At 38.1% G+C, this 22863-nt stretch overlaps 1 protein-coding gene and 2 long non-coding RNA genes across 12 annotated transcripts in view; 2 read left to right on the top strand and 1 right to left on the bottom strand.

Annotated features, from left to right (window-relative positions):
• Positions 1-9740, top strand: part of LOC310760085 — a 30948-nt gene extending 21208 nt beyond the window's left edge. For 3 of the 4 annotated variants that reach the window (XR_014546747.1, XR_014546748.1, XR_014546750.1), the window contains 3 exons: positions 1506-1576; positions 7717-7812; positions 9610-9740. This is a non-coding gene — a long non-coding RNA (uncharacterized lncRNA). The remainder of the gene's footprint in view (positions 1-1505; positions 1577-7716; positions 7813-9609) is intronic. The other variant, XR_014546749.1, reaches the window with a different exon arrangement.
• The window catches only part of STXBP5 (syntaxin binding protein 5), a 119102-nt gene that overhangs the window by 9281 nt on the left and 86958 nt on the right, over positions 1-22863 (bottom strand). For 3 of the 7 annotated variants that reach the window (XR_014546728.1, XM_083607950.1, XM_083607955.1), the window contains 9 exons: positions 22107-22172; positions 20083-20142; positions 19941-19988; positions 14304-14354; positions 11190-11429; positions 9450-9819; positions 2607-2772; positions 1940-2051; positions 446-666 (listed from right to left, as the gene is read on the bottom strand). Coding sequence is in view for 6 of the 7 variants with exons in the window: in XM_083607950.1 (XP_083464076.1) it covers positions 446-666; positions 1940-2051; positions 2607-2772; positions 9450-9819; positions 11190-11429; positions 14304-14354; positions 19941-19988; positions 20083-20142; positions 22107-22172 (1334 nt within the window). In the remaining variant the exon portion in view is untranslated. The remainder of the gene's footprint in view (positions 1-445; positions 667-1939; positions 2052-2606; positions 2773-9449; positions 9820-11189; positions 11430-14303; positions 14355-19940; positions 19989-20082; positions 20143-22106; positions 22173-22863) is intronic. The other 4 variants (XM_083607952.1, XM_083607951.1, XM_083607953.1 and 1 more) reach the window with 4 other exon arrangements.
• On the top strand, positions 14361-15837 carry LOC310760099. The gene is made up of 2 exons (XR_014546771.1): positions 14361-15112; positions 15146-15837. It is a non-coding gene; the product is annotated as an uncharacterized lncRNA (long non-coding RNA).

Genomic DNA, 22863 nt, shown 5'->3' with positions numbered 1-22863 from the left:
GAAAGGGGAGGCATGAGGAAGTCGGGGAAGATAGGATATGAAATTAGGATATGAAATGATACATGTTTTTTGTTTTGTTTTTGTTTTTGTATGTTTATGTTTGTTGTATTGTGTTTATATGGAAAAATAAAAATATTTAAAAAAAAAAAAGAAAGTTTGCTTAAACATTTTTTTTTTCAATTCCTCATTTATAATATTCCCCAAAATCTTAATTTTTTTGGAACCCCACCACATATGAAACAGTGTCCCTTCTGCCTGTTTACACCTCCAGCATGTATGAGATCTTGTTTTATACATTTTGGATAGTTTTCTGGGAGTTATGTACCACCTGTAAAACATTTTCAAAAGATTTTCCTTTAGTGTATAACAGGCTGTAAATCTCCATTCTTTATTCCATAATCTTTCCCATGCCCATAGTTGGGAACCATGTTGACACTTTACTTACGTCATGCGCATGCTTTGAGAAAGAATCGGCACTGGCCATCATGGCTGCTGTTCGTTCTTCCAGTTCTCCCAACTTCTGTCCTCTTTCATCTAGTGCTATTCTGGCTCGTGCCAATTCACAAACTATTCCTGATGCTGCTCCTTTGACCCCTTCAATACCACCAGGACCTGGAATATGCTGGGCAAGGCTCCTTGATGCCTTTCCAGCAGCTGATTCTCCAACTGAATATGAAAAAAGAAAATCAATCGGATTCTATTCAGGATCCTTCCATACAAAAAACGGTTACTAGCTAGCTGAACTCAATACTAAAAGTGGAAATGTCATAAGCTTTGGATAAAACTAAAAGAAATTAAAATGTTGTGCATCTTATGATTGATTACACAACATATTTAACATAAAAAACAAACTATTCTGATACAATCAATTATTTTTCTTTTCTGGTTTGCAATGAACTGAGAATCTGTATGGAAATTAGACTGGGTAGGTGAGTGCCAGCTTAGCTTACTATTGGTTTCATGAACACAATGCCAGAAATTGATGTGTAGAGATGTCATCGCATCATTTTGCCTTGTGATTCACTGCATTTGTCATTTTACATCTCTTTATGTTGATGTATTAAGTTGTTAAAAAAAAAATCTGTTCCGTTAAAGATTGATAAATTATAAAATATTCTTTTCAGACACAACGTCTGCTGTTCCCTGATGGCCTATAAAGTGGGTGGGTCTCTCAGCATTGCATCATCTGATGCTACATTAAAAATTAACTCCAGAGGTAGGATAGTTCTCTTGCACCAAGGATGGAAAACTTGTGGGCCTCCAGATGTTGTAGGACTGCAGGTCCTAACAGCTCCAACCAGAATGATGCCTTTTCATCTTGAACTGCTGTTTCAGTGTTGACATCAGCCTTTTCGTTCTTGCCAAGTACTTGTGGATTAGATATTAGATCAGGACTAAGGGACCAGCTATTTGTGCATTTTGTAATTTTATAACTATGTAACTTCGCTACTTAGTTGATTTTTTTTACACTATGTTATTTTATTGTTGGTTTTTATTGATTTTAGTCTAGCCTAGATTTATTGTAACCACCAGGAGTAATATTTCTACTGTGCCAGCAAAACTCCAGTAATCGCAAGTCAGTATCCAACCCATTATTCATTTTATCTGCCATTTTAATATTGTAATCTGCCTTGTGTATCGTGACTACAATATATACCATTGAGCATAAATTAATAAGTAATTCTGCATAGGACTGGAAAAAAGCTTTATCTTTAATATTCTACTCTAATTCAGAAAACTGATAGTACTCAGATAATGGGCATATTAATGGGAAGGTATGTACAATGATATACAAGTAGTTAATACGAGGAAATAGATTGCACAAATCTTAGTCTATAGTTAATATTTTTGTGTTTCATTTTACAACTTGGATCTGCATTCAATAAATATATTCTACTCATTTGCTATTCTTTTATTTTTAAAAATGTAATGAACTTACAGAGTTCCTCTCTGTCAAGTGATTGTGCACCACCTCCAAATAGGCCTTTGAAGAACCCTTTGTTTGGTGCTTCTGGTGTTTCTACTGGTGTGAAGAGTTCACCCAACATTTCCTTCAAAGAAAAATCATTTTCAGTCATATCTGAAATTTTATTTGGCTTTCATAACAAAGGACAAAAGTACTATTAATGCACTCTCATTGTATTCTCACTTGACTTCAGAATTCAAAGTGCCCATACAGTTCCCCCTGCAGATTTTATCATTTTGCTTCAAACAATTTAGCATGCATTAGATTAACTGAAAAGTTGTTAAGTCGCAATGATAGCTTTACATCACCTTTAACTCAGATAGAAATTCAAGTTGCGGTTAAACTCTGCACTTGCCTCACTTTCTTCAGTATGCATTTGATCAAGTGCAACCTCTGCAGCCCAACTAAATGTACCGTATATGGGTTGTGAGAACACAGAGTTTTTCTTAAAAAAATAAAATCTGATTCAATTCTAATTCCCTGCCCCCAGGTCTCTTTTCCATGCTGGAGAAACCCATCTGGACTTGTTTCATCTCTCCTTCCAAAACAACAGCTATAAATTAAAAGACAAAAGTACTCTATTCTTCAAATAATGCTTTTACAATAAAAAATAATTACACAAGAATCTTTTATACTTTACCTGCAGATTTTCACATGTTTCTTGACTATAGGTGATTCTCTGGATTTCTGTAGGTGAGACAAGGTACAAAGCTTGCCCATTGTTGGTGAAGCAAAATGTTCTGGCTATCCGCATGTTGGTAAGCGGTAAGTAATATACATCCAACAGCGGCCTTAAACTTGGCAAACTTAAGAAAACAGAAAGGAAAAGATGTTAAAAGTAGAATATGAGCACTTTATCTACTTTTCTAAAGCTTGATACAGTGCATAAAATGCCTTTAAAGTTTTTCAGAACTATGTAGGCTTATGCATATTCCTAGCTCACCTACCCTAAGTCCTCCACAACTGAAAGAGTAAAAATATAAACGTAAGCAAACTATTTTTCATAAGGATATATATATATATAAAATCTAATTGGTGCATTGTACGTCTCCAAAAATGGTAGCCAGTTTGATTCTCTGGGATTTTATTCTGTGTTTTTAAATAGGGCATGAAGAATCATTGTGAAAAAAATGTTGATATTATATCTTATACACAACAGAAACATTCAAACAAAGAATCTAACTATTAAATGCACACTAAAAGCTCTGTGGTATGTAAAGAGTTGCTATATTTACTTTGGGCAGGAGTACCAACTTGAATAAAATATCGGGGGGGCCCAAGTAAGCCTCACCCCACATAATCGATCACATGATGCAGTGCACACACATGATGCAATGCACACACACCATTTCAATGGCGATGCCCATCAACTTCGTTGGGGTCTGGCCTCCTCAAATATTTTATTGAGGGACCAAAAGGACCTTGGCCCCTAGGAGTTGGCTCCTATGACTTTGAGTTGCATCTAGGGGAAAGCAGTGTGTGACTGAAAGACAGTTCATACAACCAAACTCTCTTCCGCCACGCTCTCTAGAGGTTTGGGGACTGCCTGAACAATGCAAGACTGTTGTATGGGGCTACATTGTGAAGAGGGAATTTCCCCTCCTGATCTTACGCAATTTACCTCTCATACTGGAACCATGTACAACACTGCTTTCACTGTTCAAAGGGCTTTGGGGGAGAATAGGATGAGGAGGGGAAGAGAGAATTTGGCTGCATCATGAGCTGCCTTCCAGCCACATAATCATTAGATACATTCCCCACTTGAACAGTAGCCCTCTACCCTCACACCATGGTCTCATAAGTTACTTTGGAGCCTCCTCGGTTTCAAAAGAAGTTTGCTATGCTTTTTGAGCAATGCAATTGCAAAGCCCCACTGGGCACACAGAACTAGCTGTAAAGTTTCTCAGATCCTGGACAGTACAGAAAATCCAAGTAGTGCTTCTAATTTAGGACACATTTCCTTCAGAACTCCAAGGTTGGAACACCAACCACAGACCCCACTAAACTTAGCAGATGCTTTTAAAAGATGTATCACAGGAAAAAAGGAGCAGAGTCTCTTCTTATACATAATGACTAGAACCACTGCTAAGTCCTGCCTGGAAACAAAAAATAAAAAAGCAGCTGGCCAAATTACCGTATTTTTCGCCTTATAGGACGCACTTTCCCCCTCCAAAAATGAAGGGGAAATGTGTGTGCGTCCTATGGGGCGAATGCAGGCTTTCGCTGAAGCCTGGAGAGTGAGAGGGGTCGGTGAGCACCGACCCCTCTCGCTCTCCAGGCTTCAGGAAGCTATCCGCAAGCCTTGGGAGCTCCATGGGAGTTCCCGTCAGGCTCCCAAGGCTTGTGGATAGCAGCCTGCATCCCGAAGCCTGGGGCGCGCTGCACATATCGGGGTGTGCAGATATCGGGCAGCCCCACAAGCTCAGGGGACAGCAGGGAGGTGGAGCGCCGCCATCCCGCTATTCCCCGACCTGGTTTGGAGGCTGGTGCTGGGGAGAAGCACGCTTCTCTCCAGCTCAAGCCCCACAAGCTCGGGGGACAGATATCCGCAAGCCTGGGGAGACCGGTGCGACTTCCCGCCAGGCTCCCTAGGCTTGCGGATAGCAGCCTGTTCTGGGGGCTGGGGTCGGGGGAAGCTCGGGCATCCCCCGCCCCAGCCCTGCGCCTGGGGGGGAAAATAATTTTTTCCCCTTTATTTCCCCCCCCCCCAAAAAAACTAGGTGCATCCTATGGGCTGGTGCACCCTATGGGGCGAAAAATACGGTATGTCTACTGAATTGTTAAACTTCACTGCACTTTTTCAGATATAGTATACAAAGGGTATTGTGAAGCATATTGTGTTAGTCATTCTTCGTGATCATGAAACAGAGGAGTTGGTGATCTTCAGGGTATGAGCTTGAACCTATTTTATAGGTCACAAACACCAACTCTTCTTTGAACAGGACCGCTAAGGACAAAAGATTGGAAGAAACTAAGGACAACTTCATAGGTGGCTGGAAAAGACATTTGTCAAATAAATATGATCTAAGATATTGATGAGTACCATTTATGTTTGAATAATTTTGATATTTTGGATGTATAAGCTGATCAAAAAGCAGCTTAACAAATTTATCATCTTGGTACAAGTTGTATCAGAATATTAAAACACAGTACAGATGACATTCAACTTAAGCTGGGGTTACATTACAGGGATAGTGGATAAAGCCAAAATCGTGTATAGTCAAAACATATAGGGTTTAGTGGCGGATGGGAATGCCATCCCCTTAGGATGCCCACCCCTTTGTAATTTTTTTTGCCAAGTGTGTAAAGCAGATGGACACAAGTTAAATGTGCATAAGTTGCAAGTTACCAGTGCTGAGTCTTTTATGGCAGCACATTCTAGAATTCCTGTATAGTTCTTTATTTGAACAAAATGATATTATTTTAACAAACTAATAGTCTTGACCTACTTGCAGAATCCTATAAACAAACTCTATAGATCTATGGCATATGCCAATGCAGATTGTTTAGGAAAATATAGAATTATAGAATTGTAAAGTTGAAAGGGACCCTGAGGGTCATCTAGTCCAACTCCCTGCAGTGCAAGAATCTCAACTAGATCATACATGACAGATGACCATCCAACCTCTGCTTAAAACCCTCCAAGGAAGGAGAGTCCACCACCTCTCATGGGAGTCTGTCCCCTCAATACCTTCGTCCAAGTCATTATAAAGATGTTAGAACCCCGCAGCACTCCACATGTCCCTTTTTTCTAGGATGATGAGAAAACGTTAGTGAGCACTCTTTGGGTTTGGTCAGTGAACCAGTTACAAATCCACCTAACCGTTATCTAGTCCAGTCTACATTTTACCAGTTTCTCGGCAAGAATATCACAGGGACTTTGTCAAAAGCCTTACTGAAATCAAGATACACTACATCCATAGCATTCTCCTGAATCACAAAGCTTGTAACTATCAAAAAGAAAGAAATGAGATTCATCAGACATGACTTGTTTTTGAGTAACCTATGGTGGGTCGTAGTAATCTGTGTCCTTTTATAAATGCTCACAAACTGACTGTTTAATATCTGTTCTAGGACCTTTCCTGGTATTGATGTCAAGCTGATCTATTGGTAGTTATCTGGAACTTTTTTTCGTGTTTTGAAGATGAGGACATCAGCCCACCTCTAGTCTTTTGGGACCTCACTTGTTGTCCAAGAATTGTCAAAGATTATAAGCAGAGGCTCTGAGTTTACTCCCGAAATTTCCTTTAGTACCTTGAGTGCAGCTCATCAGGCCCTGGAAATCTGAATTCATTTAAAGTAGCTAGGTGTTCCCTTACCACCTCTTCCCATCTTTGGCTGCAGCTCCTTCCTTGCATCATTTATTCTGTCATCATCAGGTTGGGCACTGCTTTTCTTTTGGGTGCAGAGACAAAGCAGGCATTGAGCACTTCTCTGTCACCCAATAGCATATCTCTGTCTTCTCCAATCAGAGGATCTTGCTTGTTCTTTCTCTTGTTTTGAACATAGCCAAAGAAAACCTTTTTTACTGTTGTTAATTTATCTTGCAAGCTTGAGCTCATTCTGAGCTTTGGCCTGCCTGACCTCCCTGCAACTCATGTATACTCTTCCTTAGTGATTTTTCCTTTCTTCCATTATACATTCCCTTATGCATTCCCTTCTTACATCTCAGCTAATCTGTAAGTTCATTATGAAGCCACAGTCGTTTATTTAGGTGCCTCTCACTTTTCTTTCTTGTTGGAACTGTCTGTGCCTTCAATATTTCACATTTAAGAAACTCCCATCCATCTTGGACACCCTTCTCTTAAGAGTATTTCTGACCATGAGACTTCACACAGTAGTTCCTCAAGGTTTTTGAAATCAGCCTTCTTAAAGTCCAGAGCGCATGTCCCATTACACTCAGCTTTCCTGTAGCTAGGTATCATATGACCCCAAAGGACATGATTAATTCCTCCCAAGGTTCCCTATACTTTCACTTTGTCCATCAGTTCCTCTATGTTGGTGAGGACCAGGCCCAAGAGAGATGACCCCCTTGTTGCTTCTTCCACCTTATTGGAAATGAAATAGTGAGGCAACTGAGGAATTACATTCTTGGAAGAGTTTGAGCTCCAACAGATATCAGGGTAGTTGAAGTCTCCCATGACTACTATACCTTTCCTTTTTGAATGTTTAGTAAGGTCACTTCTACAATTTTTATCCATATTCTCTCAATCTGCGTTCTATGTTCCAAGTCATGGATCTCTTCACAAGTGTACATTTTCTTAATAAATAATGCTACTCCTCTTCCCTTCCTGTTTGATCTATTCATTTGGAGCAGGTTGTACTCCTAAATATTCCAGTCATGAGTCTCATCCCACCAGGTTTCAGTAATGCCTATTAGGTCATATTTGCCATCCTGCATTAAGTGCTCAAGTTCTAATTGCTTGATTCCCATATTCTGTGCATGAAGAGTATAGAGAGTCAACTGTGTAGAGACAACTGAAACTTCTGCACACTGCTGCCTCTGTCCTCTTCCATAGATAGTCACCTGCCACGACTACAAATCTCTTCCTTTTCTGGGAAGTGACAGAAATCATTCTGTACACTGTACCTTCCACTACCATCTTGGTGTGTTTGAGGTTTGCAACCACTGCACTTGCTCCTCTGGCTGAGAATTGGTGTTCGAGGTGAGGGCATGGAACCAATTTTGTAGTTCCAGAGACACCGCACGGCTCCTGAAAGTCCTGCTTTTTTGTGCCACATTCCTCCAGGGGTTTGTCTCCTGCACTGGGCAATCTTCCTCCTCCCTAGAGGCACCTGCCTGCATCTCTGTTCCAGCACAGTCCACTCAAAGCTTCTGATCCCAGGTTAGTTAGTTAATGCAGGTAAGTAAGTTTAAGTAATTCAAAAATACCATTGCAAAGAAGCCAAACTCTTGCAACTAATGGTACATGCCCCACAAATCCATAGAGGGAAGATGATGACATAGAAATCCAACTCCATATGAAATCTTTCCCTCCTACTATTAGATTGCACTTTTCCTCTGTTCACACTGTCTCTGTGTTTTAAATTCAAATTTAGTCATGTCTAGCTGGAAAGCAGACACTTTTGAGAGATGGATCTGTAAAATTTAGCCTCTACTTTTAATGGCAATAGCATATGTGGGCACAGTTCCCTTGCATGACAACTGTTTCCTTTCTCCCAGTCCTATCAGCTGACAAATGAAACAACAATCTCTTGATCACAGCAAGCTCGTCTGATACTGGTTTTCTTCAGATATCATACTAAATCTTGGTCAAAAAAGTTTAACCAAAGTTAACACAATGTTTAAATTGACAAACTAGTTTACATCTGGCTGGCAAGTAAGAATAAGCTACTGTTTGAAATAGGTAACAAAACATGGGGTCAGATCCAAAGGTTCTGCAAGCCCAAGGCCACTTGTGGAATTGATCATTCTCCCCTCCTTCCCATTCTTTCCAGAAGTCACTCCAGAACAGTATGGGCCGAATCATGGGAGGCTGTCACAGAATGGGGAATCACCCAAAATCAGGTTGAGGAAACGTACATTAGGGGAGCTCCACAGCTAGCATTCAATCTGTTGCAGCAAGAGTCTTCTGCCTAATTTGGGGTGGCATTCCCACTGCAGCCTTCCTTTATACACCCTGCAGTTGAGATTCCACCTTTACTGTCTGGAGCAGCCTTTCAGGGGTGCAGGGGGCTGCAGAGGAGTGGAAAGATCAGTTGTGTAAGCATTCCACTGAGCAGCCTTTTTGCTTACGATGGCTTGGTACAATGATTCAACTGGCAAAATTTGCAGCTGAGGCACTGCACCAGATCATCAAGAGAATAACAAGCTGTAATGGCATTTTTGGAACCAAGAGTATTGTTTGGATTCTAAACTATGGTTAACACAAGCCACGATTTTAATGATATTTAAGCAGAGCCCTATTAAGTCATAATTGCAAACAAAATGATTTTAAATAGCTGTGAACTGCATTCTTAATGTTAATTAGTCAAGCCAAAAGAAGAAAAATACATGTAGCAAAGGGATGGCAAAAGTTATCTTTTGCTTCAAAGTCATTCAAAAACTGCATTAAATCACATAAATAGGTAAACAAGTGGCTAGTTTATCAGCAGTCCTGCATGCAGGTTACATATGAAGTATGCATGTTATGACTGCATGTTCTCCCCATCACTTGTACAGCTTCAGTGTGAACTGAAGAATCCTTTGTTCTAGGCTCTGTTGCAGATAAAATATGCAGCATCTGTTTGACGGATTTTAACATAAATTAATAATAATAGAATAAGCCTATTATTTTAATACTGTAAATATATTACAGCTGCAACAATATTTACCCATCAAATCCTTCATTTTCCCCGTGTAGTTGCAGTCTTATTCACCTATATAACATTTGTTTTCTTAAAGTCTTTGTACATTTTATGTATTTTCAGCAAACACATCTATACTGATTATATTGCCTCCTTTTAGTATTGAATATCTTACCTAAAAGTCATTATATGTCCATTGGCACAGAAACAAGCAAGACAGATACTGTTACTCAGTGCCACTATATCTCCACGAAGGACAAATGAAGTCTCTGTTATATTTTGCTTATAAGTACAGTTCTGTGAAGGCAGTGAAATAACTTTTGCTTGCTTTTCAGAACATATCACTGCATATTGGTTTTCACTGATTTCCTGAGAGGAGGATGGAGACACTGAGACAGGCCGGCGTTTCTTCACCTTATCCTTTTCGTCCTTGTCTTCAGGAACATTGGGTTCTCTCCAGGGTTCATATGCTGGTGGAACTAATGATCCTGTAGTGTCCAGAAAAGCCATTCTCAGTATTGCCCCTTTAAGCCTTAGTATGGTTCCTAAGATACAGAAATAGAGAACTTTGCTAAAATATCTGTACAATTTTTGACTAATAAAAACATGTCCAGCCTAATAAACTGAAATGTATTCCTAATTTATAAAGCACTCTTAAACTATTGCCTCCATAATACCATGACATGTAGAATGTTTTTAGGGGTCACTCCTAAACAAGAGTCCTTTCTGAAACGAAGTTTTCAAGAAATACATGTAAGCACATAACTTGTTCTTTTAATGAAGGATCATACTGAAGAACCCATAGGAAAGTACATTTATATGTACTTATGTTTGGAAGCTCATTTTTTAATGAAATACTGCCTTGGATTTGTTCTGTAAAAAAAAAAGGGGGGGTTCCTGTTTGCAGAAGATACTGAGATCCAGCAGAGGGTCTATGCTGGAGGAAGGAATTCCCCCCCCCCATTCCTTCTTCCTCTAGCCTCCCCATGTTGCTGCTTATGAGCTTCCCATAGGCATCTGGCTGGTCACTGTGAGCATAAGATGCTGGGCCTTTAATCTGATCCAGTAGGGCTCTTTTATTCTTATGCACTCATGTCAGTTGCTGAAACCACTATAACAGATTTTCAGAGATCATAGGGGGGATGATGGAGAGAGGAAAGTAGCTAAAATGGTCTCTCCCCACCCCCCACATATAGTGTAACTCTATGAATCACATGTCTGGATCAAACCACTTTGTTTATACATCTTTTCTCTTTCTTTAACCCTGTGTTGAAATAAGATAATGCTGGCAACATGATGGCAGCACACACACACAAATTACAGTTCCTGCTTATCTTTTTTTTGGGGTGGGGTGGGGGTGGAGAATTTTAAAAAAGCAGGATTTCTGGCATCCCTCAGAGGTCCTTTCCATCTATAGGAGAAAACAATATAGAAATCTATAGATAAAGAATAATAAAATTCAGGGGAAAGGACTTGCTCACAATTGCCCTCAAATGCTGTTGTACAGGATAGCCAAATCTACAGATTTTCTAATCCTGTGCTTCAAAATCAAGATGACATGTCCATTTATACAAAGCACAATCTACTTGAGGCATATGGTTAGAAATATTGCAGTTTATGAAAGATATTATTTTCCTTTTACACATGTGAAGATGAAATTTTACAGATGAAAAGGATTATGTTGAATTCATATATACCTGATTATATATAGACTTTAGCACTATAAGAGAAGCCAACAAACACAATTCTCACAAGAAAGTTCACTTTTCTGGCAAAATATGCCAGAAGAAGCCAACAAACGGCCTTCTTGCTTTTGTGCCGATGACTGTCATAATCACAACACCACATTAAGAATTGAGAATTAAAAGCACATAGTATTTTGCACATTCTAAACTCTGCCTTGTGAAATACATACCACTGGGAGATACAATTACTGGCTGAAGTAGTCTTTGCTCTCCTCCTGGGGGTAAATTCAATGCAATGACTAAAACTGTACCCAACGTAGTGCCAACCCACAAGCAGGGTGAAGGTGCTGTATCAGCTTTTCGTGTGAAAGTCTCACAGAAATGAAGAGCTGAAATTGCTTCTCGAGATTCCTTGTCAATGCTGGTGACACTAGAACTCCTGGATCTGCTGAAGGAGTTGTCTCTAACATCTGAAATATTTAATATTAATTTAAACACAATGAAAAATAGTCCATCTTCACTTTAAAGGACAGTTTAGCTATAAGGCGTCTATAAAAACTCAATTCACTACAGTTAAGTCCATTTCACACATTGCATGTTTTAGGTGAACACTTAAGTAACAAGTGTGAAAGAAATGTGTTTGAACATACACATATATGCCCATCATGGTCTACAAGTATCGACAAAGAAGTGAATCTATGTATCTGTACATGAAAAGTGGCTTGCAAAATATACCATACTTTATCATAATCACATTTATCTTTTAGAGAGGACAACACAGCTGTGATCAAGTAATTTTTTTAAAAAAAGATATATATCATAATGTTGCATGATGCGCCGTTTCTCAGACCAGCTTGGTCATTTTCTTTCTGACTAGTTTTATGAGATGCTATGCACTATGGAGGAAAATGTTGTAAACATATATTAAGTTCTTTTACAAACACACACACACACATACACACTTACACACAGAGAGCTATTGGTTTCTTTTTTAGTTCAGATTAATAGTTCTCACTATTTTTTAAGGCTAGTTATTGCAACTTTAGGACAGAGGATCTATTTGCTTATGTAAATTAGATGAACCCATAAATGTACTTTTTCCCCCTGAAACACCAATATAATGTTAGGTCAGATTTCTGAGCTAAAAACTAGAGCCCAGACACTTAAAATATATACTCTCATAGACCACCCAGCCTCAGAATCTATTGAACGTGTGTATTTAATGTGGAGAGATAGGGAAGGGGATGGGATGGTGGTAGAGTACGATACAGTTGTCTAGATAAGATTAATTATGGGTGCTTGCTTTAGTGTATCTGTAGTATATGGTTAGCAACACAATGGCGGTATTTGATAAAGGTACAGTGCAGGACCTTTCTATGGCTGTAGCATTAACTGTGAAGGCCACTGCATAATAAGGCCAGTGCATGTCCATCTCTTTTGATGCTATTAAGTTTATCAGGAGCTCTTTGTTTCCAGTAGGGCTTTTGTTATTGATGATGATGTTGATGCTTCTATTATTTTGTTATATTGCTTAATCTTATTGCTTAGTTTTAAAGTGTAGTTGTACTTTCAAAATTGTGGTTTTATTTTTATGGCAGAAAGTTTTATACAAAAACTCAGTACTTCTCAAGTTTGTAAAACAGTGAGATTTCCAAATTGTGTGTCCCAAGAAGAGCTGAAGTGTGCCTTGAAAAGTTAAGCCACCATGTTGAATGCACTCAACTCTCTATGCTAAAGTAGCAAGAACATAGCATTGTTCCTCCTATCCTTTGCCAATATTTGAGCAGTGAAGGCATCTTGAAGGAGAGAGGAAGAACACACTGAGATTTTATGACACAGTTCAGTCCATGTAAATATATTGTTCAGATTTTAGATCCACTGAAAGTATGAAAATGATTTCTGACCTATTAAATTGCCATACTGGTCATACTGTCCCTTTCAAAAGTACAGTATGTTAAAATCTCATTTTCATACGAACACCAGACTTTTAAACTTTATATTATATAGTGATTTGCTGCATATAGTAAGCATGTTTGTAAAGAAGAACTGCAAAAAAGCAGAAGGATCAGAAAAGTGTGAAGAAATACTGAAATTTCAAGATTAACATGCACATCTGTAACAAATAAGATAAACCAAAAACCTTATAATTCACTGAAAGTAGGGGATGTGCCTGACATTGATTTCTGCCTCTTTGAATTTTAGTTTGTACCTTTCTTTTGATAGAGAACTCTACAGTACTATTTCCTTAATAAAACAGCAAGGGCTTTAATGGACACATAAATTTGCTAAGACATAGTTCAAGAAAACAGGATGATTTCATAAAGGCATTCAGATTTAAACATGAGCGTATGCCTACTGTACTACTAATATGTATACATGATTTTAGTTTTATATGCTAATGGTCCAATCAAAATCAATAAAGACCGACACACAATTATATCCCCATGGATCTTAAAACCTAAGGCCTCACTACTGAGGCCATGATCTGAAGAACTATGAAGTTCCATTTGCTAAGGGTACTTAAATTTTTTTTTTTAATTGTATCCCACTACTCCAGAATAGCAAACTATATTTAAAAGTAATGGTAGTTTCAAAGGCAGCTGTTTGTATTCTTGCCTAAGTTTCTCAAACTGTGTATACAGTTGCAGCAACACCCCATTGTGATGCACATTAAATACTTTATTAAATACTTGTTTTAAGACTCAGGTGATTGATTAGATCTTAAGAAATATTATGTAGCTGAAGCAGCAGCCTATTTATTCAATTTATTTTTTACATTTATATCTTGCTTTTACTCTAGGGAGCACAAGGCAGCACACGTTATTCCTCTGATGCCTCTTTTATTCACACAACAGTCATGTGGAATAGGTTAGGTTGAGAGAAAGTGAATGACTCAAGTAAGCCAGTGAGCTGAATGACTCAATAGAGATCTGAATCTGGATCTTCAAGTCCTAACTCAACACTCTTATAACCACTACACCACACTGGCTATGAAAAGAGGTATATAGGATTTCCTTAAACTATTCTTGTTTTCCATACAGTGTCCAAACTGATAATAATGTGAAACATGGTGATTAAAAAACAAGAACCTAAGAAGAAAATTTTATGTCTTATTTCAGTAGATCTCCCATGGTTTTAAAAGATAAGAACATAAAAGTGGCTCCAAGTAGATGGAAAAGCATTTTGCTCACATGCATTAAATACTGTCAAATTTTGGAATACAACAATGGAAATTAAAAGGACTCCCCCCTACTTAGTAGTTAGGTCACTGTATGTGTTTCTTTTTCCGCAGCCTTTTCAAAAATTGTAAACATCATTAATACAGGCTTTGAACAAACACTTACCTAACTCAGGTTTCAGTTCAGTTGGTAAGCTTAATTTTCTAGACATCTTTGCTGAAAAATAACGTATAGTTTTATAATAAAGCTAGAATGATCACATTTTAAAGAGTTTATGAAACTAAGAATTTAAGCTGTTGGTTTCCAAAATAAGAAATCATATACAACAATTGTAAGCAAGGAAGGTATGCACATTTACACATATATTTGTAACAGGTTTTAGTGACAAGTGTGCAGTCAGAGTATGGCAGTGTACCTTCTTTGGAGTTATGAACAGTTAAGAACATTAGTAGTTAAAATTCTCAGAATCTCTGATGTCTTTATTGTAGTGCACTGTAAGTCATTATTTTGTATGATTTCCCTGGCACTAAATGGATTTAAAAATTGAGTCAAGTTTACTTAAGCATTTTTCCAACCACCTCCCCCAAACAGTGGAATACTAACACTACAAAAAGAATAGAAAACAGCTGTTCCACAAAAAAATGATAAATTTTAGAAAAGTTCACAGAATTACACTGTAAAGTTAAAGACCACAAAAGAGTGGCTGTGGCTGCTGGGAATATATTGGAGACAAATTTGTATAGAAAATAAGTTCATGAACTATGTTCCTGGGGAAGGACTCTTTTCTCCACTGATGAGGCCAAGTTAGCCAGAACCACCATTGACAGAGGGCAACTCCATCAAGCCCCTACCTGCAAGGAATCTAACTGCTGTCAAACAGCACTGTTCAGCAGAGGGAAGAACCATGTGGAAGAAGCATCCCTGACCCAATTAGGGTACCGCTGCTCCTCTAGTTGGGCGGGGACAGTATGCTGGTGCTTCCACCCTATCCCATTGTCAAGGCAGAGACAAACAGAACCTGAAGCAGTTTGGTCCTGTGCTCTAGAATACAACATCTACATGTGGCAGCCAACCCTGCTGAGAATGCAAACAACAAGATTCATACATATTGGTAAGCTGTCTTGACATATGCAAACCACTTTAAGAATTTTTTGCTGAAAAGCAGGATATAAATGTTCTAAATAAATAACACAAAGTAATACTATGCTGCAAGTAAACTGGACAGAAAAGTGAGAAGGTGATGGAACAGTCAAAGAACATACTGTACTAGTTGATACCTAAACTCCAAATATAGCTGGAGAAGCCTGTATACTTTAGGACTGGTAAGCCTTTAAGAAATTTTCCATACAAACTTGCTCAAATGCCCCACTCTGAACCTGAGGCCCTTCCTGGGGTCTTTTCATTGATGGTGTCTAAAAGTATGCAATTCCATCTTCAGGGAGGTTTGTTTGGCTCTCCTTTCTTTCAATAGGTTAAGATCATTTTGTTTAGATGTGCTTAAAGTGGGGTGGTGGGGGAGACAGGAGAAAGGGTTGCTGCTGCTTTTTTTTTTTTAGTTTGTTTTATACCGGCTGTTGTAAGATGCTGTTTTAAATTTTATTTTGTTTTATGTGATGTAAAATTGTTATGCTTTATGTTTTGTTTGTATGGTATTGATTTTAACCTTGCTAGTTGAAAAACCAGTTCTGAGAGATTTAGTGTAGACTTTAATATGGTCACATATTACATTTAGATATCATTTTGAACAAGTTGATTTTTAAAGGCCGCTTACAAGTCTGATTTTTTAAATTTTGCTAGTTTTGCATTTGCTTGGTAAAAAGTGTATTTATTCACCCAGGTCACAGTGGAGACCTTGACAGCCATAGGAGAGACAGACAACGACACATGCACACACAAAGAAATTTGTAGCCATATTAAAAATGCAAGCAAATTTCAGTGAGTTCTGAAGACCTGATCAGAAGAATATATAAAGACACTCATTATTACTGGAGTATTTTAATCCATCTCCCCATCAAAATTGCACTCCGCATCAGCCAATAGGAAGTATTCAGTGAAAGGCACCACAACAAACAGCTCTCAAAGAGCCCCAGACAAATCCCATCTAGGACGCATCAAACCCCAAAGCTTTAGATCTCATCAGATAGGGACAATGCACACATGCCTACAGTAGGAATGTTACTGGTGTTTTCAATGAAAGTGGCTCACGAAACACAGATCTCAAGAACTCTAGATAAAAGCAAATCAGAAATTAAATACTTTTAAATCAAAGTCACCACTCATTGTTTAAAATAGGCAGCCACTATCAGAAGAATCTATCTGAGAAGGCCAAACATAACATCTATAGAGACTGGTACTGAAATATGACCAATACAGATTTAAAATTGTACCAAGAGACATGACCACAGAACATAAGCAGGTGATCTAATCCTGCTCACTGAAAACACTGACCTTTGCCATAGAAGCAGCAATTGTTATGGACAAATTAGTATAATTCACACAGTACCTCTTGAAAGGAGTTCATAAATAATAATTATTGGGCATATCAGCCCAGCATGTAGATAAAACTGACACAGTGAGAACAGCATATAAGCAACAACTCAGAGGGTAAACCAATTGTCTCTTTTCCTTTACTCCTTTGCCACGCCTGCAGAATTTGTGCCATATCAACTTAACTGCAGTTTAAATCAGTAGGCAAAATTAACTAGCTACACATTTAATGGTGCCTGATTAATTACAGGAACCATTTTGAAAGCAGTTCATATAGTTAATCATCTCCTCTAGCAAAACAGTCATCTGCAGTCCAGACACAACCAGAAAATACCGTCTACTGAGGAGGAGGGCTTGCTTGTGGTTCCCCATGTTCATGACACACACAGTTTCAGAGGATATTTGGGATAACTAATAGTTATTTCCCTTGGCAACTCTCTTCTATTGCTGTGGGTTTATTTTCTGCTTTATTACTTATCTCTTTTTATGTTGCATGAATTCTGTTCAACACAAAATTGAGATATATCATCTTAAAATAACAATAATTTTAACGTTCTTTGTATGCTTCTTTCATTTCTGCAAGCCAAACAGCTGAATCTTTGTGTGCCTTTGAGTCTCCTCCAAATATATCCTTGCTATGTTGGGTGAGGCCCAGAGGAAAAAAGGATGCCAGCCACTGCAGAGCTGCCCAGCCTGGCACTGAAAGATGAGGTCGTTAAAGTCAAAGTAGATCAAATTTCGGAAATATTGTGCCCACCACAGAGTCACCTGGCACACTGCATCTCCTTTCAGTGCCTAGACTGTTAAAGCAAGAATACTGTGCCTGCCCAGGAAGCAGCTCACCTGGTCCAGAACAATTGGTTTCCCCCCCAAGGTCCTCTCACTTAAATGGGTGGCTCTGCAGCATCCTTCCTCCTGCTGGCAGCCATCTGCTAGGTTCATGGGGTGGGGAATAGACTGCCTACCCAGGAGGTGCAGGGGCTGGAGGAACAGATCACCTGCCTAGGGGTAAATCTTGCACAAGTCCTGGATAATCTGAAGACCTGTAGAAGGAGCATGGCAGACTTCCTGGATTGTCCAACAGAAGTCTGCAAGACTGCTATTCTGTCTTATCTTAAGAGAAAGCTGATGAAAAAAGGTATGAATAGTTGTCGTGAGCCAGACTTAACCTCTAGGAGCCCTCTTGATAATATGCCTCCTCTTTGTATACAGAGTAACTAAGATTACACTCTTTGAAGTCTTTCTGCTGCTTCAGCAAACAGCAGAATACTACTACTGACTGCAACTGGACATAGCAGAGGCCACTTTCAAAAGTGGTAATTTGCCAAAGATTTTCTTTGTCCTATTGCATCCATGCAGAGCCTTATGGTGGATTTATTCCAGAGGTCAATGGTCTTCTGTTCCCTCATTCATCCAGAAGGTAGAATCTTCTGTAACCAAGTCAGACATTTTCACTAGTCACTTTGCAGATAAAATGCTCACATTGTTCTAACCTTCATGCCACAATTAGAGCAGAGTCTGAACTACAGGTTGCTCTTCCTTGGATTTAGCTTTGCCACTATCTCACGGTGATAGGATGTTTGGTAAGGCACATGTGCCATATGGATACTGTATGCACATACACCTTGACTGGTAAGAGATAGGCTAGCATCTCAAGCGGAGAGAGGAAGGAAGTAATCTTTTCTTGCCAGTATCAATCAACCTTTGACTGCCATTTAATGCAGCAGACCAACCAATACCACTCATGTGTCCCTGGGTGCTGGTGGAGTTGTGAGGCAAAACCTTCAGTTTCTCTCTCTTCTTCGTTATTTCTTTTTCTCTTTTGACTGCACACAATGGCAAAGCAGCAGATTTTTACCTGGAGGTAACTGGTGCTGCATACAGGTGTGTCATGCATATCATGAAGTAATACAGCTGGAGAACTAGTGGCATGATGGCAACATCCATCTCCATCCAGAGTTTGTCTCTGAAAATGAACCTAATACTTTTGACTAGCATATCTAGCACCCATCAATAAATTTGTGGCATCTTCTAGGATTCTTTTTACAGGCACTTATGCACCATGCCACACAGGCTAGTTGGTTAGTTAATCATAGAACTGCTTGTGGGTGACAGTTTTTGTGAGAGCGAATCTCCCCATCATTTCCTTTTTACTCTGCTACTAAGTCAAGCCAAAAGACAGCAAGTAGAATCTTCCTTAATTTGAGAAGCTTCTGGTTTTATTTCCCAACCATACTAGAGCAGCATGGCTGTGACTTCTTTGTGGCTGGATACCTCATTGCTTGACATTTGAATGAAAGCAGCACATAGACTGGGCATCACAGTATCCTAGAAGCCAGTCCTGTTGACACAGGAAGAGTAACAATGGTAGAGAAGCACTTAATTTGTAGTGACTTGCACACAACTTGCAGATTAACAGATATGTTGATTGTTTCAACACATTAAAACTAAATCTATAAAATTCCCTTTGACACCGAACGTTGTGATAAACTGAAGATATTAAAGAAACATGATCAAGAAAATAACCATTAGACAACATGCTGTAAATATGCAAATTTAGAAGAGAGATAAGCCACTGTGGTTACAGTGAAATATATATTGTTACACATAATTAGTAAAATCTCACTGCAAGTAAACAATTAGATAGAAATAATGATAAATGGGAGAAAGTCTGCTAAGTAATTTAATTTCCATTCAAACAGATGACCAATAGGTTTAACAGATATACTCTAAAATAAAAAGCAGAACAACCATATCCAAGCAATAAGGTTATTTCTTATGCTCTTACAACAGAAGGGTTCAATCCACCTTATGCATGTACTGCAAACTTGATAAGTAATTTGCAATTTAATTGTCGGTGATCAAAGATCAGTTAGCAACAAGGATTCAGAGAGAATACACTTATTGCTGAAATACATGAATTAAAATGTTATGTACTTTATTGCCAAGAAGCTAAAACCATTGTTCATGCATTTCAGAATTAGCGTTAACATTTTGAGAACCTATGTTAAAACCATTTTATACGGCAATGCTTACAGGATTGAACCCTTTCAGTATTTCTGAATAGAAACCAAAACCTTTGTAGAAGGATGTGCATATACAATTAGAGAAAATTAAGAGCCCAGTCTCTTGGATTGTGTTAATAATTGAGCACAGTATATTAGCAGAGAAGCAGCCCAAAGGAACACCACTTATGGTTAGGAGAATATTAATTTAACAAATATAATGCAGCTTGCTTTGTTTTGCTGCAGAGTTAAGCGCTGCATAGAATAAGGTCCCAGGTAAGGAGCAAAGGAGAATTTTTCTAGTTCCTACCTATATCATTGGCTACCATCTTGGAAAACTTTCTGCTTTTGGTCTTCACTGCAAATAATATTTCAATACAAAATGTCAATTTACTAAAAATATGAGCTAATGAAAATTTATGATAATTCTCTTAAAAATAAAAATACTATACCCTTTTCTATAAAATTATTCATTTTTTGATCATCATCAGAATTGTTGGGAGAACCAGAACCTAAATGAGTGAAGATAAGAATGAAAGGGACATACGAAATGGATATTAACAAAAAAAGGATGCATACAAAAAAATTACGACAGATGACAAAATGAGAAAGACTATATATCCTAATCCATATCATATGCAACAATAAACCCCTAAATAAACACCTCTTTGGGTATTATGGATGATTTATTTCAGGCTTTTTTCCTGCAAAAAAAGAGGGAGTATTCACCTATATCTCCTGCTTTATGCCCTTAGAATTTGCATAAGGACATCTACATTTGAGACAGATAACTTTTGCGTCTTCCATGTTTCACTTTCATCATACACAGCTTTAATTTTTCGAACTTATGCTGGTGCTACAATTTTCTAGTACAGGTGAGACCACACAACCAAAGGAAAGCATAGAAGATACATATTTTCTGATGGGAATTGGGAAACAGGAAACAAAACAGTCTGGAAAGGTTGATTGTGTTCAGATTAACAAAAATATTCACATGATAATAATAGCAGGGATTCTAGTTCACATTTTAAATGCCAATTTTTGTATTATCAATATTGCCAAAATAATTCAGAAGAAATAGCTTCATTTAGGTCTAAAGTGTGTTCCAGTGCACTTATCTCTGTGATAACAAATGAAAATACAGCTACTTTTGCCAATTCTCTGTATTTCAATCCAAAAGAGAAAAGATTTGAAGTGTGGTTGTTTTGCTATTAATTACTTTAAAAACTAATTGGAAATAACATCCTTTGTTTACCTGTAAAAATGAATTTTGTAAATAGTTTTCTGCATGCATATATTTATTACATTTTAACTAAGAATATAAAAAACCTTCCCTCCCTTCTCTATGCATACCAACATTAATGATACAAATGATATCAGGAACTACTACTTTCAATAAGAATACTTGCTGAATTCCTTGGGAATATTACGTTCATTCTCTTCCAGTGATGGGAGGCACTCTCCTCCCTACCCAAGTCAGATTCATGATTGGGTTCAGCAAATTAATACACATGATTAAAAAAATGGCTCAATCGAGGGATCACACCTAAAGGCAAAATTGTGTCTACTCAAAATCCAATGGTGGGTGGGATTGCCAGAGTCATTTTCCCCAGAACCCTGCCTGCTTTTTAAGAATCAATCAATAAATCTGCCATGCACATAAAGCTGAATCTGCACAAGTTAAATGTGTGTTAAGTTGCAGGCTTACTGTACACAAAAAGCCCCTGTTCACCCTCCTGTGGTCACACTGTAAGCCCCCCCTCCCCCCGCTTGCTCCCTGGATTCTGTGATGATGATGATTTTGCTGCCGCTGAAAAAGCAGACAGGGAAACAGAGGGAGGAGTTTTTTTGCTAGGTCCAATTAAAATCTAATCCACTGAAAAAGTCTCAACTCCTATTTAAGAAAAATATAACAACTTGCCAAATTGCTTATCTGAAATAAAGATTCTAAAGTTTAATGAAATCGCTACTCACTCCTTGCTTCCTATTATTATACAGTATACTTTCCACCCTGTTGGTTAATTTTACTATAACAGCAGCAGAAGTGACAAAAGTGGGATGACCTTTTCCCACTTAAATTACCTCTGGCAAAGAACAACGAAAGCTCCTACAAATAAAAGATCGTGATGAGAGTAGGAGTTAGAACACATTTCTACTGTGAATAATCTCTTCTTGAAACAGATAGCCCAAGAGACATAAAACACATTCCCCTTATAATATAGTATTTCCTATAGTAATGCATTCTAAACACTGTAAATAACAAATAATGACAAATATATAAGAATGGCTTTGAGGCAGACCAAGTATTCAGCTGTATGTACTTGTCTGAATTGTGTATATTTGAGAAAACCACTGTAAAGTTCAGTGGCATAGTAAAAATCCTTCTGGAGCATGAAAACAAAAGAGAAGAGAAGCCTGCTACAAGGTGTTTTGAAGTACTATTTGTTCTAAAGCGTTTCCAAGAACAGTTCATTACCTGAGGTGGGTGACTTGCAACGATCCTCTTGTACAGCTGTACCTTCATTAATATCACAAAGACCTGCTGTAAAATACAAAGAACACAACAGGTTTCAACAGCTATGGACCACTTTTAATTCTTGACACAAACATTACACATAAGGTACTTTTGTGCCCAGTGGGGAAACAATCAAATCCGATACTTAATTATATTTTTAACTAAGAGTTTTGACAAACGTGTTTTGCTGTTCAAAGTATCAGTGTTTCTTCTTTGGGGAACAGGATGATTATGAAGATTCAGGGAAAAGGGGAGTTGGTATAGATGTGCATGAAAGCCATTTTTCAATGTGATTTTTCTATGTAATATATGTGATTAATGCAAAATTACCTGTACTGTAAACAAGTATATTACAAAGAAAGGTAACCAAGTTGAATATAAGAATGAACATGTAAGGACAAATAGATTACATTTAAAAACCACCATAGACTATAAAAAGCAAGCTAGAATTAGTAATATTTAACATGTTTAAGTATTTGCCTACCAGTGTCGTCAAAACAGATCAAATTTTGATGAAAGGCCTAAAAATACGTACTTCAAATATATTGATCTATTTGATAATCTGTGCCCTTCTAGGCCCAAGAAACCACTAATTTCAGAAAACACCATGGTGGTGAAAAATCCAGGACTGTGGTGGTTGTTTGGAACCCTTGCTCAATCAAAGTGACAGTCAACATGTGATTTTGGCATCTAGACCATTGATAAGGATAAAAAAAGC

This window comes from Podarcis filfolensis, assembly GCF_964270895.1.
Source record: "Podarcis filfolensis genome assembly, chromosome: 3".
In the NCBI taxonomy this organism is placed as follows: Eukaryota; Metazoa; Chordata; class Lepidosauria; order Squamata; family Lacertidae; genus Podarcis; species Podarcis filfolensis.
The sequence above is the reverse complement of the archived record's forward strand: the minus strand, read 5'-3'. Positions and strand labels throughout refer to the sequence as shown.